The sequence below is a fragment of the Chiroxiphia lanceolata genome, chromosome 5, assembly GCF_009829145.1.
Source record: "Chiroxiphia lanceolata isolate bChiLan1 chromosome 5, bChiLan1.pri, whole genome shotgun sequence".
Lineage (NCBI taxonomy): Eukaryota > Metazoa > Chordata > Aves > Passeriformes > Pipridae > Chiroxiphia > Chiroxiphia lanceolata.
Window position 1 is genome coordinate 2,867,944 of NC_045641.1, and position 19,409 is coordinate 2,887,352.

Below are 19,409 nucleotides of genomic sequence, written 5' to 3' on the forward strand. Positions count from 1 at the left end.
GGGCAGCCCATTCCAGTGTCCCATCGCTCCCATTAATTTGTGTGCAACTTTAATAAGATTGTGTTGACATAAAGACTGCCAGAATCTGCCCTCTGAGGATACCAGGGAGCAAAGCCACTCCCGAGGTGACTCCACTGCTGTCCCTGGAGTGTAGGGGAGGAATTTATTTTCTACCAAGCTCATCCTGAAACCCTCATCTCCACACCACGATGTTTGATTTCCACCCACCATTTACCATTGTAACCCCACACAACGAAGCCTGTGAGCTGTGCCCTGACTGTCTTTCCCCTCTTGCAGCCTCCCCTTAAGGTTCTGGGTCAACATGATCAAGAACCCACAGTTTGTCTTCGACATCCACAAAAACAGCATCACAGATGCCTGTCTGTCTGTGGTGGCCCAGACCTTCATGGACTCCTGTTCCACCTCAGAGCACCGGCTGGGCAAAGATTCCCCCTCCAACAAGCTCCTCTACGCCAAGGACATCCCCAGCTACAAGAACTGGGTGGAAAGGTGAGTTTTAGCCCTAGAAATAGGAATGACAGAAGTGATTCAGCAAGGCCCTGCTTTGTGATACCAGGAGGTGTCACCACTGTTGCCTTTGGGAGAGGCCTCTGGGCTTTTTTTTCTTTTTTTTCTTTTTTTTCTAGGCAGAAATCTCCACGTCAGCCTTTTGTTCCCAGGTGCCTTGCAGCAGAGATGGGAATTTAATTAGAGGTGTGAAAGAAGGTGTTTGGTGTTATTGTTTCTCTTGAAGAGAAACTGTAGAGGGAGGAAGGAAGGGGAGGTGATGTGTTTGAGCCCTGTGAAGTAAATGGGCTTCTAAGTCTTTCCACACAGACCAGAAGTGGTTTGCTGTTCTCAGCATCGTTGTGACAGTCCCCACACTGCCTAGATCCCAAGGTACATACAATTAATTATCTCCCAGTAACTTTCCTTGGAGGTTCTTCTGTGCTTTGAGTGAGATACCAGAAGATTGACAGGCTGGTGACTGAAGCCCTGCAGGTGTTTTCTGAATGGTCACAGGTCTTCCCAAGTGTTTTATCCACATCTACAAGACCTGTGGCTCCACTGTTCAGTCTCCTGTGGCTCTACTGTTCAATCTCATGTGCTGAAAGTCAGTGTCTGGCAAAGCTGCTCCACAGGGAACACAACCAAAACAACTATTCCTGCGGCATGTTGGAGCTTCAGTTTCTGTAGGGTTTGCCCCAGGAAAAGCAACCAGCCCATCCTACACTCCATTCAGTGGGATCCCTTCTGCTGGAGGAAGCTTTGCAGCAGTTGATCTGTGCTTTGTTTTCCAAAGCTCTCCTGGTGTTATTGGCAGGTTTGGGACCTGCACAGGTGGAGAATGGTTGTTACCCTGTAAACACAAAGGCAGGTTTATCTTACAGATCATTCCTGTACAATGCACCCAGTTTTCAGCAATGATTTCTCTGGGTGACTTCACAGGCATGGCCTAAAACTGATACCATGTCATGCAGGTTGTAGGAGACCTCTGCTTCTGTAGACACCTCACACTGCCCTATAAATCCCTGGATTGCCTTTGGTGGGGATGGTTTTCTCTCATTTTGTGGAAGAGGAGTGTGAATGATCAAAGAGCTCTGTCCCCTGGTTGGCACGAGGCAGCATTTTTCCCAACGATTCTCCCATTGGTGTGTGATTTGTCTGGACAACTATTTTTAGATGTGGTTAAACACTTCAGCAAATGTGGTTTCTAGGCAACCTGTAAGACTCTCACAAGCCACCTTGCTTAATTATGACCTACTTCTGGTACTGTGTCCAAGTTCCTTAGTATGTATTGAGGCTGATTGCTGGATTGACCTGGATAACGGGAAAGGAAGTATTTGAGATTCACTTACCAATCAGGTTTGCACCAATACTGACCCAAAGATGTCACACTCTAGTGATGATTTGACAACATTCTTTGTGTTTGGTTGTTTTCTATTGACAAATACTTTGTTTGACAGATGAACCTGGTTGATTTTTGTCTTTGGAGAAGGTACATTTGAGTGACAGAGGTACAGAAGTGGAGAATAGGAATTTCCTTATGCAGCACCTTTTTTTTCCCCTTGCCGGATAAAGAAAAGGAGCAGTTTCTATTTTGGTTTTTTTTTTTTTTTTCAGTATTGATTTCACTTTACAACTTTTTGGAGCTAAATCTTGGTACCCAGTGATCTTCAGCAGTAGGTGCTGCATTTCCTTGGAAGTTTTCCCAAACAACTGGTGCAGTGTCCCTTAGTGTGTATTGAGGCTGATTGCTGGATTGACCTGAATAATGGGAAGGTAGTGTTTGAGATTCATTTACAGATCAGGTTTGCATCAATACTGACCCAAAGATGTCATTCTCCAGTGATGCTTTAACAACATTCTTTGAGTGTGATTGTTTTCTGTGGCCAAATACTTTGTTTGACAGATGAACCTGATTGATTTTCATCTTTGGAGAAGGTACATTTGAGTGACAGACTGAGGTACAGAAGCGGAGAACGGGATATTTTTCTGTGGATTAAAAAAAGGCTGCAGTTTCTGATTTTGTTTTTCCAGTATTGATTTCACTTTACAACTTTTTGGAGCTAAATCCTGGTGCCCAGTGATCTTCAGCAGTAGGTGCTGCATTTCCTTGGAAGTTTTCCCAAACAACTGGGTTTGCAAACGAGGTACATAACACCTCCTGCTGCTCCTAAACATCACTGGATGTCTGACCCCAGCATGTGCTGCGTTGTTTTCTGCACTCATGTCTGACAACTTGAACTGAAGCCCAAGGGGAGGCTGTGGGGTTTGGAATATGGTTACAGCTTCTTCCCTGCTTATGTTATTGTGTGTCAGATCCACTGACTCAAGGCAGTGGCACCTGGATGCTGTGGTGGATGAAATAAAAAAAACATCTCAGGGATGAATAAAATATAATTTCAGTTCTACCCTGAGCTAATTAATTCCTTTTCTCCATTCTGCAATTGTGCTTTGAGGGAGTTATTCCAAATCCAAAGGCTCCCAGTCCTGGTTGGAGCTATTTCTGTAGTCAGCATCAGCTGGAGGAGGCATCCTTCAAGACCACTAGATTTCTTCAAAGGGTGAATCAGGAGATAAAAAGATTTTTCAGTCATGGAGTTTAAGAAGTGGTTGAGTAAATCAGAAGAACCTGAAATCAAATGAGCTTCTTTGATGAAGAAGAAACTCTAAGAGGGTAATTAGGCAGTGGGAGATTGTACCCAACTCAGAGGCACTCTGGAGTAAAGAGGGACTCTTGGCTTTTAAGGAACTCTTGGAATGGAGCTGAGCTGGGTCACTCCAAGCCATCCCTTTGAAAAACTGGTTCCTTCATGTGGAATGTGCCTTCAGGACTTCCCAAAAGTCAGAGCAGGGAATGACTTTGGCATAAGAAGCGGGAATGGGTGAAAGTACCTTCCTCCAATCCTTCAAACAGTGGTTTTCTGCCTCTTTAGGCTGTGAATGTACATTGAGAGGGGAATAGTTACAAAATCTGGTCTGACCAGTGATCTACTTCCATGCAGGAGTCACCTGGAAATTTGATTCCAAAAGATTTCAATAGCAAGACCATCAGGAATCTTCTCCAGTGGTTTTATTTATTTGGTTGGTTCATGGAAGGATTTTCTCTTGTTTTCAGTTTGTGATGATTCAAGTGTTGGGCTCAGAATTAGGATTCATGACAACTACTAATCCAAAAGTTTTAAAATTTACCAATTTACCAATTTTTGCAATTCCATGTCACCTTCATGGAAAACTATAAAGGAAATTGAGAACTTCCATGATATTCTGAGAGGTTGGTTGTTTTAGTGCCCATTTCTGTGATTATCCAAGGCAATGGATTTGCTGACAACAGCAAGAAAAAATTATTATGCCTCACTTAAGTCTAGTTGAAGCTGTCCCCACACATTGCAGGGGGACTAGGTGACCTTTAAAGGTCCCTTCCAACCCAAACCATTCCATAATTCCGTGATAGTCTTTTACAACACTATTGGAAGCAGGGGTGGACTCTGCCTGCTGAAACAATCCTGGTGAGGCAGGAGAATTAACCCAGGAAATGGGGACAGGCTATTTGACTTTTGTTGAAACCGTGAAGAGCCAGGCTGAAGTTCTAAAACAAAGTGGAGGCTTTTCAATTATCATTATATGAGTCTATTGAAAGAAAAAAATATTAAAAAAAAAAAAAAGAGGAAAAGAATGGGAACGGTGGAGCAGAATTTCGTCTGACTTCAGTTGGTAAAACTCCATAGGCTTCGCTGAATTTACATTAGAGCAGCTTCAGATCTGCATCTTTTCAAGTTTACTTCAAATGTCCCCTTTGAGCCAGGAAATCTGGAGGACTTGGGAGCATTTGATGCAATCCCCAAGCAATACAAAGGGGAGCCTGTTCTAATTGGGGCTGTCTCATTAGCATTCAACACCACACTGAAAAGATGACAAAGGGCTGTGGCTGACCTTTCATTTCTCTCCGTGCTGCCAAGCTTATGATAACACTTGTTTGAACTTCATTAACACCATTTAATTGCCTGCATCACAATCAATATGATGTTTCCCTACCCGAAGCCTGGCACGGAGACAGGGATGTGGGAGACTGGAAAGGGGCAGAGCACAAAAAGCAGAAGCCAAAGAGTATTTCCATTTCACACTGGTGCCCAAAATACCTGCAGTGCTGCAAGGAGAGGAACTGGTGCTTTTTTTTTCCTCACCCCTGCAGGGACTTGGTCTCCTTTTGGCTGCCAATTGTGCATTGAAAAGAGCCCCTCAAACAAAAACCTGAAAGTCAATGGAGACATTACAAGTATTCTTAACAGCTTAAGAGTCGTCCAGTGAAGACCCATTTCAAAATAGGCCTGCCAGGATCAGGACTAAAAGAAGTTTGAAGTGATATGTGGGATTCAGAGTTATAACACCTGCATTTTATCATGGTAACCTGGGTACAAACACTGCCTGACTGAGCTGGTGGTACCCAGGTCCTGTGTCCATGGTCTCACCTACTTGTTTTTCCTTGCACAGGCATATAGTGATAGGGCAAGGGGGATGTCTTTAAAGTAAAAGGGAGAGATTTAGGCACAATTTAGGAAGAAATTCTTTACTCAGAGGGCGGGGAGGCCCTGGCACAGGTTGCCCAGAGAAGCTATGGCTGCCCCATCCCTGGAAGTGTCCAAGGTCAGGTTGGATGGGGCTTGGAGCAACCTGGTTTAGTGGAACGTGTCCCTGCCCATGGCAGGGGATGGGACTGGATGATTTTTAAGGTCTCTTCCCACCCAAACCATCCTATGATTCTGTGATTCCTGAAGCATCTATGATTTACATGCCATGAGTTCTAGATGTCAGGTCTCAGGTTTGTTAGAAAATGCTTTGGGAGCATGTTTGGAATGCACAAAAGAGCAAGTCTGTACCAATTCGTGATCTAACCCACAGGGTGTGTCAGCTTGTGGTTTCAGGACTCTCTATTCACTAGAAGGTCTCCACCTGTGCAGTGGTTGATGTCTGTTGGCCCCTTTGCAGCCAACTTAAGGGAAAAAAAAACACAATTGGACTAGTTTAATACAATAAAGGTTATAAGTTTCATGCACCCAAACACTGTAAGTTACTGAGGTTTTAGACAGAAACTCCCAGGGCCTTAAAAAAGAGCATCACATGACAGGTGCAAATCCTGGCTCTACTTTAAAAAACACAGACCTCTGTGCCTCATTCCTCTGCCAGAAAGAAGGCTCGAACTATTGCATACCAAGGGTCAAGGCAGGGGGTGTTGTCAGCAGAGATAATAAAAAACAGTGCTGGAAGGGGCCTCGAGAGGTCAACCCAACCAGCTCCTGCCTCAGGGCAGGATCAGCCCTGTCTAAAGCCTTCATGACAGGTGCTTGTCTACCCCTTTCTTAAAGGCCCCCAACAACAGAGCCTCTGCTGTCCTCAGGCAATCCATTCCTGTGCTTCCCTGTCCTTCCCATCCCAGTGTTTTCCCTCATGGCCAGCCAAAATCTTCCTGGCTGTAATTAGAGGCCAGGTCACGTCATCTCATCCCCGGGGTAGGGGGTGCAGCTCATTCCCTGCCTCTCTGAGGCAGGTTTTGGTGCATCTGAAGACTGTTCACTAGCCTTTTCTTCACTTTTCATCTCCAAAAAAAAAAAAAAATCCTGACATTTTCTCCTCACAGTAACATGCTGTTCTCACACGGTGCAGTTTTCAGCAGGCAGGATGAAAATGTGTCTGCTAGTCGAGGGTACAGCCCCAAACAACCTCTGCACTGAGGTGATGCTGGATGATTTTCCCTCCCAGAGAAACTACCTGTGCACCAATTCACTCTTCAGCCATTTAATCAATGCTGTCCATCAATTCTCCACTCTTTATTCGGAGCTGAAAAGCAGCAGGAAAAACCATGCACAGGCAAAATAAAATCATTGCCCTACCTAGGGTTTGCATACACAGATAGAACAGTTCCCTAAATTCCCTAAAGCTCTTCAAGGCAAATCTCTGGAAGTACTCAGAGGTCTTCAGCTAATTTTGGATGCTTTTTGCTCAGCTGTCATGCTGGTACTGCCAAAGTCCAACCAGTGTCCAACAGCCTGGCCTTAAACCTCTCCCTGGAGTAGGGTCAGTCTGGGCTTACAGTCCTGTCGCTGACTGTGGCTGAATCCTGGAATGGTTTGGGTGGGAAGAGATCTTAAAGATCATCTCATTCCAGCCCCCTGCCACGGGCAAGGACACCTTCCACTAGACCAGGTTGCTCCAAGCCCTGTACAAGCTGGCCTTCAACACTTCCAGGGATGGGGCATCCACAATTTCCCTGGGCAATCTGTGCCAGGGCCTCATCCAGCAGCTCAGATGCATCCCAGGAAACTAAACCCACCGTTCTGTGTCAAAACCAGAACTGACAGCATGTCCTTGCATTGCTTCACTTCATCCCATAAAAAAGCTGGCCACTAGGTTGTTCCCAAGCTTTCCATCAGCCCTTCCCTGCTTTAGCAGTCCCCCATATCCCTTTCAAGCATCTTTTCCTCCTCCAGTGGTCTGGGTACAGCCGGCTATTGCATAACCCTAATTATGTGATTGCTGTAATTGCTCTGCCGTCTGCAGCTCATGGATTCGTTACAAGCTTTTCATATGCTAAAATGATTATTAATGAGCGCAGTCCCAACCCAGCGACAAACAACAACCACGACAAAAAGATCTTTTGGAAGGCAATTAGCTCCATGCTAAGCTGCCTAAACCATGGGCTGGGCTGGAAAATTTCGGGCTGGAGAGGAAGCACTGGCAACATGGCTTTTCTCTTCTCTTTTGTTGAGTTAATGAGTTACTGAGTGGCAGCAGGCACAGTTTTTCTGGTGAAACAGCTCCCCTAAGGAGCCTTTCCAGGTTGGTACTGAAGGAAAGAGCAGTTTGCCTCTGGATAAACATGTATTCCCAGGTCATTGTGATGTGTTCCCAGGTCGCTGTTGTATTGCTTTCCTTGAGAAAACAAAGCAAAACAAAAGAAAACAAAGACAACCTGGGGAAAGAGGCGGTTGTGGAACAAAAAAGAACAATTATTCTTTAGAACTCTATACTGGTGCATCCCAAATCCTTCTCCATATTTCAGTGGCACTGGATGGTCTCATAGGCTCTCCACTCCAAGCCAGGTTGGGGTGAGTTTCTGTGCTAAAATGATACCTGTGAGGTCACATCCCAAGGCCTGGTTACCCTCACATCCTCCATCTGAGCTGATGATGCGCTGGAATGATGGATTTACCCCAGTTCCTCATTACTTTTATTGCTTCTGAAATCTAGTGAACAAATTTCCTGTCACATCAGAGGATAAACAGCCTTGAGGTAAGAATGGAGGCCGTTCCTGGGACTCAGAGGAAACTAGAACACATTAGGCTGGATCTTTTGATTTCTGGCTCAGGGTCTTCTGGAAACAGCTGGGAAAGGATCCATTGGAGATAACCAAAACTGGAGAATGGGAACAGCAGCAAGTGAGGCACATCTGACCAAACATTCACCGTCTTCTGCTTCAGACTCTCACTCTGACCCTTTGGGTGCAGGTGAAGGTGAATTTGCTGCTTTGCCACCTTGCTGTCTCATTCAGAGGGAATCTGGTTTAGTCTTGTGTTCCCAGCCTCCTGCTGGCTTTGGAAGTGTGAGCCAATGACCTGTCCACACCTCAGGTGAGATCTGAGCCCTCAGCTTGGTGTTGCTCACCCGTGACAGAGCATCCCATTCCCCCTGGAATTACCTCACAGCTCTGCTCTGGTGTGAGGGAGAGCTGTCAGCTGCAGGGTCTGGGGGAAGCAGCACAAAGACACACAGACTGCAAATTCCAGCAGTGGCAGTGCGAGGACCTCTGGGGTTTGGTGACAGCTTTTGCATTAGGGGGATGCAAATGGCAGAGAGGCCCTAAGTGTCTCTGAGGATCCCGGCTCAAATAGAAGGTAAATAAAGACTCAGCAGGGATGTTGTCATCCCCCTGCTAGGCTGCTTTAATATACACATCCATCATTTCTTTAGAGAGTGCAATGATGGCTTCATTAGAAACTCTTCTGTGTAAATAAGTCATTGGGCCACTGCAGAATTCGGGTGGAAGGATGTTTTGTCTTCTCCCTCAGATAGGTTTGGTTATTGATACATGCTTTTTTCTCCCTTCTTTTTCTTTTATTTTTGCCATAAAACACATTCCCACAATATCTTGGCGTGCAGCCTTAATGGGGAATGACTGCTCAGGTGTGTGATGCCAGGGAATTGAGTCTGGAGACCAGGACACTTTGGTCTGATGGTGGGTAATGGCCCATGAACCCAGAACATTGAGATCACAGCTGGAGAGTCTGTCATGGCCACAGAGGCCTCCAGGCCCTGAAACTCTGATTCTTTAAACTCAGATCCATGCATCCCATCCCTCTCTCCAGGGAGTGTTTCCTGTAGCTTTTCCTTGCTCAGATGAGTCATGGGAGTGTTGTGATGCTGGAAAATGATCTCTGAAGGGCTGGAAAGGGATAGGGAGCTTTCAAACCCTCGTGAGTCACAGACTCAAGAGGCTGCTGCTACCAGGTGGAAGGGAAACAGAACAAACTTGGAGAAGCAGATGATAAGTGTCTGTGCTCTACTTTTTGGGAGCAGCCTGTCCCTACACCCACCACCCTACCACTATTTGATGACAGCTGAACAAGAGAGGAAAGGGAACATTTCGACTGGTTGTCAGAGCCAGACTGGCACCTCTGCTTTCCTCCACCTGCCTCGTTTATTTTTGCTGTGATTTAATCCCCTTCCCTTCTCATTTCACCCACCAGGAGGGTGCCAGTCAATATTCACGAGGAGCTGGGCTCTTCTCCATGGGCTCTTCTCCATGGGCTCTTCTCCATGGGCTCTTCTGAGGCACCATAAATCAATGCATTTCACTGCATTGCAGCCTGTTTTCCCCACAAGTCTGTCAACTGTGCCAATTGCACATGGATGTAGGGGGTTTTTTGTATGCCCAGGTACACCTTGCTTTTTGGCCATAGGATTCCTTGTTTTCTCAGCAATATCACGGATGCCACCATTTCCTGACACTCTTGTCCATGTAGCACAGATCTGATTTTGGCCAGCAGCTGATGCTGAGACTTGTTTGAGTTTTTCTGGAAGTAGTAAAGGTCTAGAAATATTCATTCATCCTGCTCACCATCTCCTCCTGGAGGTAATTCCCCAGGGAAGGTCCTCTTGGCATCTCTAAATGCCTGCTTTACTCACAGGCAGCTCTTCAGGTGTGCCTGGGGATGGAGAGTTAGGCAGAGTGTAAAGTAAAACCAAGCCCAGACTCAGAGTACTGGGAGTGAGCAATATTTAGACCATGGGACTGAGTTAGACTGGCATTTTTGGCTGCTCCTGAGCCCAGCAGACAAGATGCCAGAACTCCAGAGAGAGTAATGCTTTCCAGCCTGCTGGAAGTTGCAGTAAAATTAATGCGGTTTGCATGAGCTTTTATGATGAACCAGAGTCTGGCTCTGGAAGGAGTCAGGTAAGAGGACTTTGCAAGAGCTGGGAGAAGAAAATCTGCCTCCTGTACCTTCATCTCCCAAGGGTTACATCAGCATCCCACCACCAAAACCAGGATAGCAACTGAGACCAGTTGCAGTAAATCAGGATGGGACTGTAGGGCACAAAACCAGACTTTGCAAAGCTGGGTGTGGAGGGGTTTCCCCCCATGCTCTTGCTCTGTGCTGCCTTTCACAGGAGGCTCCAGCAGCTGCTCACCCCACTCTGTCACAGAGTGTTTTCCCTCTCATCTGCATGAAGAATCTTAGCATACAGCACTTCAATGTCCAATTTCTCTGCAGTGGAAAACAGGCTCCATCTCAGCAGGTGTCTCAGTGCTGTTTACAGGACACCTGTCAGCTCTTTTGGCTCCCTGTCCCCTCTGCCTCCTAATTATAAAATCGTGGATTGATGCAGCTTTTTTTTTTCTTTCTTTCTTTTTTTTTTTTTCCTTGTGCACAAAATGTCAAATTGCAGAAATTAAAAATGTAAATGATGGAGTCTAATTAACCAGTTGACAGCGGAGCACAGCTGCAAATGACAGTGACTGATTACCTTCTGCAAACCTTGTCCTCCAAGACCTGCCTTACCCTGGAGAGGAAGGACATCAAAAATAGCAACTTCCTTAAAGAGACATCACTCTGCACATGAGGCCTGTTGGGCAACTTTTCTGGGGGATCCAAATCCTATGGATAAAACCCCAGACCTCTTGAGCACAGGTGGAATGGTGTTCATTGCTAAGGAAAGCAGATTTCCCCCAGTCACAGTGGGGATGTGAGGGTTGAAGGCTGTTGCCGGAAACATCACCTTGAAATGTGGGGCAAAATGGGGATGCTGAGCAGCAGAAGAGTTGCTGGGATAGACTGGATTGAGTGGTGGAGATGGGTGATGTCAGCAGTGTGGGCAGATGTACTTGTGTGACTGGCACAAGCAAGAATCAAGGGGGTTTTTTTTGTTTTGGTTTGGGTTTTTTTGGGGGGTTTTTGGGTTTTTTTTTGTTTTGGTTTGGTTTTTTTGTTTTGTTTTGGTTTGGTTTTTTGTTTTGTTTTTTTGGGTTTTTTTGTGTTGGTTTTGTTTTGGGTTTTTTTGGTTTCTTTTTTGTTTATGGGAGTGAAATCCTGAGCCCTCAGTGGGGCTTCTCTGTGGGACTAGAGGCAGGGCTCAAAGCCCTTGAAGGCCAGATGAAGGAATCCAGCACTCCCTTCCTCCTGCTTCTCTGATGGCATGGAGAACGTCTCCAGGATGCTCTTTGGGACTTCAATCTCAGCTTGGGGTAGAGTGAATACAACACCTGCCTGGTGCTCAGGATCAATGCTTCAACAGTGTTTGATTGCCCTAAGTCATCTCCCTTGCTGTAAAAGGCATGACCAGGTACTTCATGACCAGGTATTTCCCTGATGCACCAGCAGCGCCTGAACTGCCAAACGTGGTTTTTCTCTTTATTGCTGGCAAATTTCATCTCTTGATGAGTTGAAATTCTCTCTCCTCTCAAGCAACCCCTGTATTTCTCTCTCCCAGGTACTACTCAGACATTGCCAAAATGCCAGCCATCAGTGACCAGGACATGAATGCCTACCTGGCTGAGCAGTCCCGCATGCACATGAACGAGTTCAACACCATGAGCGCGCTCTCAGAGATCTACTCCTACGTGGGCAAGTACAGTGAGGAGGTGAGAGCCTTGGAGAGGTTCTGGGGGACCATGGCACAGCCCACCCACATGTCACAGATGCCTATCTTCATCCTGGCTAGGGGGGTTTATGGGATGAGAAGCAAGGCTTGGGGCCTGTAAAAGGGAAGGTCTGGGATTTTCGGTCTCCACAGCACTCTTCTGTCTGGATCCCTGTTATTTTTATCTCCTGCTATTGGTCAATCAGATTTAGCTGGCTTGCAGTAGATGATGGTCTGCTTGGTGCAGAGGAGCCCTGCATGAGCTCTGCATCTCATGTGGCCAGAGGTTGTTTAAGAACATGTGGCCAATGCCATTCCAGATACCCTAAAGCACCCAAGAATGGTCCAGCAGGCATGAGACACACTTTAAGGTGTCCAGCGTGGTTCTGTGCATTGAAGACCAGCTGAGACCCTTTAGGGCATCTCAAGTGGCATGGCCAGGTGATGAGTAAAGCTTTTAAATAACTGATCTCCAAGACAAGAATCTGTTTGACTGGTTGAAATCTAAAAGTCTGTATTTAGTGAGATCAAGCCCAAACTGCCTGCCTAGTTCCCTGCTGGCTGACTGACCTGCTTTGCATGATCTAAGCTAAGCCTGGGACTTACCTTAGATAAAGCTAATCCTCACCTGCTGCTATAAGATGCTGGACTCAGTTGTTTGGGGGAAAAAAAATAAACCCTATCACTTTTTCTTCTTTCCTTTTCCAGATTCTCGGAGCCCTCGATCAAGACGACCAGGCTGGGAAACAGAAACTTGCCTACAAACTTGAACAAGTCATAACCCTCATGAGCATAGACAGCTGAGAACTGTCCTGCCAGGGCCACCCTGGGAGGGATAAACCAAGTCGTGCCTCACTCAAGATCATCATCTTTACCAAGTGCAAGTTTTGATGGGCTGTAAGCAGAGTCACCCACACAGCTCCTCTCTCTCTCTCATTCTCTCTCTCTTTCTCTCCCTCATTTCTCTCTCTTTCCAAACCTATGGACGAAGTGACAGAGCCCCAGGGGTTAAAGGAAAAGACTACAGAGGAATCTTGGCTCTGGGGCCATGGAGACATTCAGGTGGAGCTCTCCTTTTCACAGCTTCCCCTCTGCCTTCACCCTAGAGAAAAACTATTAAACACACAAAAAAACACCCCCCACAAACCCTCCCCCAACATCTCATCATCACTCTGCAGAGGCGAAATTGGGAGGTAACTTCTGTCATGCTGCTTTAACTGCCCTCCAAGGGCTTGTAGCCCCTGGAGTGGGCATGGAAATGAACTCAGTATTACTCAAAGTCTCCCCAAGGGGAAGGCAGCTGCCTGCAGGGATCCTGGAGGGCAGAGCAAATCCAGCTCCTCTCCTGCAGAGCCATCACAACTCTTATCTCCTGAGAGTGACCCACCAGGAGAGGAACCCCAAGGCTCCCCGGAAAATGCCAGAGTGGGACCACTGTGGCTCTGACCTGCCTGGTGTAGCTGCTCCCTTGGGGCAGGGAAAGGGTCAAGAGGGGAGGAGGAGACCAACCCTCCCCTGCCCATGTGTTTCATATGGTTATTCTTATTTTTCCAAGAGACACGTGTCCCCCTCCGTCTTTCCCGTCGTGTCCTGTTGGTCGTAGCACTGCAGCAAAAATGCTCTCTCTGCTCAGTGGCCTCCTGTCAGTGGTGGTTCTGCTCCTTCTGGCAATGGACAGCACAGCATCTCCCTTGTTCCCACCTCAGCTTGGAAAGCAAGAGCCACAGGTCTCATTTTGTTCCATCCTCAATAAAAAAAAAAAACCACAACAAAAAAACCAAACAAAAAAACCAACAAACCAACCAGAGATATTTTTTTTTTTTAAAGCTGTTAGTTCTTTCCATTTTGTTTCCTCAACTGGAACAAAGGTGTTGTTTTCTCCTGGTGGAATATCAGAAGGACGCTGAAGGGTTTGCCAGGAACCAAGGTGGTGCACAGGACTGATGGTAAAACCTTCCTTCCAAGCCACTCCTAAGGGGAAATGTCACCACATGTTTTGGAAAAAATCTTGGAGGAAATCCAAAAGAAAAAGTGCAAAAAAATTCTTCTACCTGCAGCTGAACTGCTGATCTTCTAGAGGTCTCTCTGAAATCCATCTGCCTTTTGATGCCAATTCCTGGTCTTTCCTCCTGTCCACCTCTGGAACCAACAGGCCTTGCTGAAGGATTTTATCTCTCTTTGCACTTCTTACCCCTTCAGAGATCACTGTCACCACAGGACAATTGTAGGTGACCACCCTGTCCCATCCTCTGCTCAGCTCCTCCAGAACAACATCTCAACCCGTTTCATGGCCAACCAAAGAGGAGTGAACTCCTCCATCTCCCCTGCCTTTGGCTGTTCTGTTCACACAGCCTGGATAACACCACGGTTAGAGACCCTCGGGGTGTGGAGAACCTTGTACACCGTGGAGGCAAGAGCTGGGTCTGCATTCACCTCCCCAGAAACCAACAGAGCTCACTCCCAGATGGAGGAGTGGCTGGAGAATCAGCCCACATCCACCTCATCATCCTCAGAGCTCCAGCCTGCGTCTACTTTGCACCTGGAGGGAGGAAGGGGTAAAGACAGGGTGTGTAAATTGATTGGAGAACGAGTGCATTTGGTTTTATTGATGCCTTTTGCTGTCCAACCAGAACCTCCTCAGAGTGACAGACCATGAGTGCATGGAAAAATGGGGGGGGTGGGGTGCAAACAGGGGTCAGTCAGTGAGCAGGTTTCCCTCAGCCAAGCAGATACACACGTAGGCAAGTGTTTCCAAAAACCATTTCAGACAGCAGTCCCAAACTGGATGTGTCTGTGGGGAGAACATCACAAAATTCACATTGAAACAGCAAACTTAGGGACACGTCTTGGTTTTAAAACCCCAGACATTTCTCTCTTGATTCTGATTATTCTTATTTTGTGTGTGTGTGTGTGTGTGTGTGTGTTTATCTGTGTGCGCGTGTGCGTGTTCCTCCCCTTTTAATTTTGCTTGCTTTCTGTTGGATTGCTGAGCTGATGGACTCATCATGCACCTTATGGACATCTCAGCATCTTTAAGAGGCCTGTGCACAGGGGATGGTTTGGGTTTGCTTGGTTCTGCCACGGTTTTTTTGCTCCATTTGGCGACGTCGGCGCATGTTCCAGATCCATTGATTATGGCTGTGAAAGTGGGCTTGGAATTCCCACCAGAGCCAGTGGTAAGGAAGTGACAACAACAACGACACAAACACGATATTTTTTTATAAGTACGTTAAAAAAAAAAAAAAAAAGGGAAAAAATTAAAATTTAAAAAAAAAAAAGGAGAAGAAACCAAAGGTTTTGACAAACAAAGTGCCACAAAAAGATAAATATGGACCCTATTGTCATGCCTTGTTCTCACAGCTGGATGGTAGGAGTCTTAAGGACAAGTAGCTGGCTTGGAGGGGAGTGGTGATGGGTGATGGGCAATCCTGCCTGGACATGTGCACATGGAAGGAAGAAGAAGCTGTTTAACATTAAAAAAAAAAAAAAAAAAAAAGGTATCAAAATGAACTGGTGTGATCCTCGTGGAGTCAGAGGAACACCACAGGGGAAATCTGTGATCCTCCTGGAGTCAGGGGAACACCACAGGGGAAATCTGAGACTCACCCATGTTCTTTTCGCTGTTTTCAGGGCTGTGGTTTTGGTTTACTACGGTTGTTTTGTTTGCCATTGTTGTTATTTTGTTTCTTCTTGCTGGTACGGAGTTTTTCATCTGTATATTATATATATATTTTTCGAGAAAAACTTGAACACCTCAGAGACACTGAGAATGAAACACTTAAAGGGAACGGGAAGCACCACGAGATTGGTGCCTTAACCCTTCCCAAGTTCCCATTTAGGCATTTCTGCTTTCTCTCCACCCTCTTCTTTCCCCCATGCCCAGGATTTGAAAGAAAATCTGCATTTTACTTCTCTTTCATCTCCTCCTTATTATTTTTTCCTTCTTTCTGTTTCTCTTTATTTGGTGTTTGAGCTGGTTTTGGCTTTTTGCTTGGAAAATGTGCCAGAATTGTGATGTAAATGCGTGGGCTTCCTCCCCTGTCCCCTTCAGTGCCCTTCCCATTTCCAACCACTGCCCCAGCATCCCCCAGTCTATGAGAGGTCTTGGCATCTTTTTTCCCAGCCTCACCTGTTGAGCTTAACTATTTTTTAAGTGCATGTAAAATACAACTAAAAACAAAGACAAAAGCAGAAGAATGAGCCCTACTACAACACGGATAAGTTCTTTTCCTTTGATTTCTTTTCCCCCACCTCCCTTTCCACACTTCACCAAAAATTCCCCGATAAATTGGTATTATTCCACCCTGTTTTTCAAGCCACATAGAGAGAACTGGAGCCAAAATTCCTAGATGTCAATGGACAGGCTCTGAATATCCAGAATATGACAGGCTGATCTTCATGGGTGTTTCTCGAACACTGCAGTCAAATAATTAATGCCAACCCTTTCAGCACCATCAGAAATGGGGAAAGGGAAGTCATGGAGATTCTCTGAGGTCCTACTGAGAGAGCCAAGATTATTTCTCCACTGCAGGGTTTGCTCTGGGGCTTTGTGCCTGGTTTAGAGGAAGAAAAGGTGAACAGTCCCTCTGCAGTCGCATCGTGTCCTCTCTGTGAGTGTGGTCACCTGTCAGTGCCACAGTGATCTGAGACATAATCCATCATGCCACGTACTTTTGCAGACTGAGCCTTCCAGGCAACACCAGGAAACACCAGGAAACAGTGTGGGAAAAGTTGGGTGTGTCTGGAAGGAGGTGTTAGAGATTGTTTGCTCTCGAACACACAGCACAGGAGAACGATGGAGAAGGAGAAATGCAGCCACTCAAGGTCACCTTCCTCTCCCAACACAGAATCATAGAATCATTTAGGTTGGAAAAGACCCCTAAGATCATTTAGGTCGGAAAAGACCTCTAAGGTCACAGAGTCCAAATGTTAAAACATTCCTCAGTCCTTCTCTTCCCGCTCTTCATTCCATCCTGGACATTATCTGAAGGTTCAGTCTAACCCAGCATAGACCAGCCTTGCTCCAGTAGGTAAGAGGACTTAGTTTTCCCACTGCAGTTGTCTTGTCTCACCTCTTTGACACTGAAGACCATAAAAATTATGAAGTCATGAAGATTTACCAGCACAATTTTTTTTTGGCATTTGCTTTGATTGAAAAGCAACTACCAGAGATTGCAGATCTCGTGCATTAACCCCCAGAAACTGTTTACCAGGAAGGGAAAGAGACCAAGTAAATCACATAATTGTCATTATTTTTAATAATGCTGCTGAAAACTGATAGATAAAATCTGAAGAGTCCAGTGGTCAGTCTCAGTGTTGAGTCAGCCAACATAAGTATTACAAGTTCCTTCTAAGTCTGGAGTGCATGTGAGGTAACAACCCGAGCACAGAACAGCTGATATCAAGAGGGAAGTTGTTTAGAAGTAAGTCAAAACATGAAATGTAGGTCTGTCCTTCCCCAAGGCTTTAGTGAAGAGCTTTTCTTAGTGGGACATACATTTGTGTTTGAACAAGAGACACTTAAAAATCATAGAATGGTTTGGGTTGGAAGGGACCTTAAAACTCATCTTGTTCCACCCCCCTGCAACGGGCAGGGACACCTTCCACTAGACCAGGTTTCTCAAAGCTCTGTCCAACCTAGTCTTGAACACTTCCAGGAATGGAAGTCCTTAAGTCCAAAGGCAATCTCAGACCAAAAAGAAAAGTCTGGCCTGTTGGAGGTGACCAGGACTATTCTCTCATATCACCAGGGCTTCAGTAAAACAAGTCCTTCTTCACCCTTCCCAGCAGCCTGCAAAGGAATTACTCATGAAGCAGAGTCATCTGATAGTGTGGACACATTTCTTGATGCTGTAGAAGAAATGAGGGAGAGGAGGAAAACTGATCCTCCTTCCCAAATTCCTGAGGTAGCTCTAGTGTGCAAGAGGTTTGCTCCTCCGTAGGAATCTGTTGCTTTCTGTGATGACCATTGCTGATGGGACCAGATGAGCACTTTGCTGGAACCCCAGCAGTCCCACCAAGGTGGGTTTGGTCCCTTTCTCCTCCCTGCTTCAGCCCTGAGCTACAGACATAGAACACTGCATGGAAATGTCCATTGTGTTGTGACCAGTTCGTGCGGGTTTTAGGTGGCTCACCAAAAATTGCATCCAGGAGCCCAGTTTCCTTATCCCTCACTCTTGAAAGAGGATAAGGATATAAAAATCCAACTCTCAAATCAGTGTTGTTTAAACCTCTGAGATTCTGAGAACCACCCCCCTCCTGGGGGAGGGGGGAATGGAGCCCAGGAATGGATCTCTTTTCCCAAACCAGGGAGTTATGATCATTTATGATCAGAGCAGATTGTGTTCCTGTGTTGGCAGATGCCTCACCAGGGCAGCTGTTGGGTAAAGAAGTACTGGCATAGAATTATGGAATGGTTTGAATTGGAAGGGATTAAAGACCATCTAATTCCAACCCTCTGCCATGGGCAGGGACACATTCCACTATCCCAGGTTGCTCCAAGCTCTGTCCAACCTGGCCTTGAACACTTCCAGGATGGAGCATCCACAACTTCTGTGGGCAACCTAAAACCACCCAAAGAGCCTTAGTGATTCCAGGACAATTTGCTCTGTGCATCTGATGTCTAGTAAGTTGTCCTCCAGGGCAGGTGGAGGTTTTGGGATGTCCTAACTCTTCCCATCCAGTCTTGGTCTGATGAAACACGTGAACCTCAACATCATGGTGTGAACCTCAACCTTCTGGTCACTCCCAGCCTGACTTTTCCTACTTTGCAGCTCCCATTTAAAAGTATTGTTTGATCCACAGACTCCTGCAGTTTTCCCTCACCCCTGCCACTGTGCAAAGCCCATTTCTCCAAAAAAAAAAAAAAATTGTGTTATCTTACAGGGAATAACTGTTTTGAGGAGAATGCTTTGAAAATGGAGCTTGTCAACCATGTTTATTTGGGATGGCTCAGTTCACTACACCCTTAGAGAAGCACCCAAGGGGACACAGGCTTACAGCAAAAAATTAATTTGTAGAGAGATGTCAAAAGTAAAAAAAGAAAATAAAAAAGGCAAAAAAAAAAAAAAAAAGGATTTACACTTGGAAAAATAAACCCACCAAAAACCCCATTGAAGTTTTAAAGCTGCTTAGTCTAATCAACCTGTCACGTGTGTGATTTCTGTTGTCGTCGTTGTTTGTTCATTGTTTGGCTGTTTTGGGTTGTTTTTTTTTTTCTTTTTTTTTTAATCTTCTGTTCTAAAAATGGAGAGTTTACCTCAAGAAATTCTTTCTACTTGGAAACAGATCACCTCAGAGACACTCACAGCAGAGAGCAGCACGCAGGGAAGCTCAGTAAAGCAAAGCTGGGTGTGGAAAACAGAGGGAAAAGCAGGACATTCAGGCTCTTTCAGCATTCCCTTCTCTCGCTGGTGTGGTCTGGCGTTTCCCAGACTGGGAATTTCCCAGTGGAGAGGCTGCTGTTCACTGTGGGATAGACTGAGGCACAAGAGCCAGTTGGAGAAATCAAGGCACATGTCCAAGCTTGGAGTCCTTTCTGAAGTATCTTAAGAGAAACTTAGCGTTACTTAAAATTTCTATGCTGCTCTTTCTCCGTTCCCTGGAGAAATTCCACTTGCCAGCCCAGAGTGGGGTAAGGAAGCAGAGAGATTAGGTGCTAGCTAAATGCTCCCAGTGTTTTTCCCCAAGGATTTGAGAGGCAACTGGATTATTTAAAGTCACAAGACAGGCCCTTCCTTGTGTCTGACCCTGTGTCTTGGACGTACATGAGC

At 45.9% G+C, this 19,409-nt stretch overlaps 1 protein-coding gene across 1 annotated transcript in view; it reads left to right on the plus strand.

Moving 5' to 3' along the window:
* Positions 1–18,720, plus strand: part of PLXNA4 (plexin A4) — a 451,907-nt gene extending 433,187 nt beyond the window's left edge. Inside the window, 3 exon segments of the mRNA XM_032687463.1 lie at positions 298–510; positions 11,488–11,638; positions 12,346–18,720. Coding sequence (XP_032543354.1) covers positions 298–510; positions 11,488–11,638; positions 12,346–12,441 — 460 coding nt within the window. The 3' untranslated portion in view covers positions 12,442–18,720.
* The last annotated feature ends 689 nt before the right edge of the window (positions 18,721–19,409 follow it).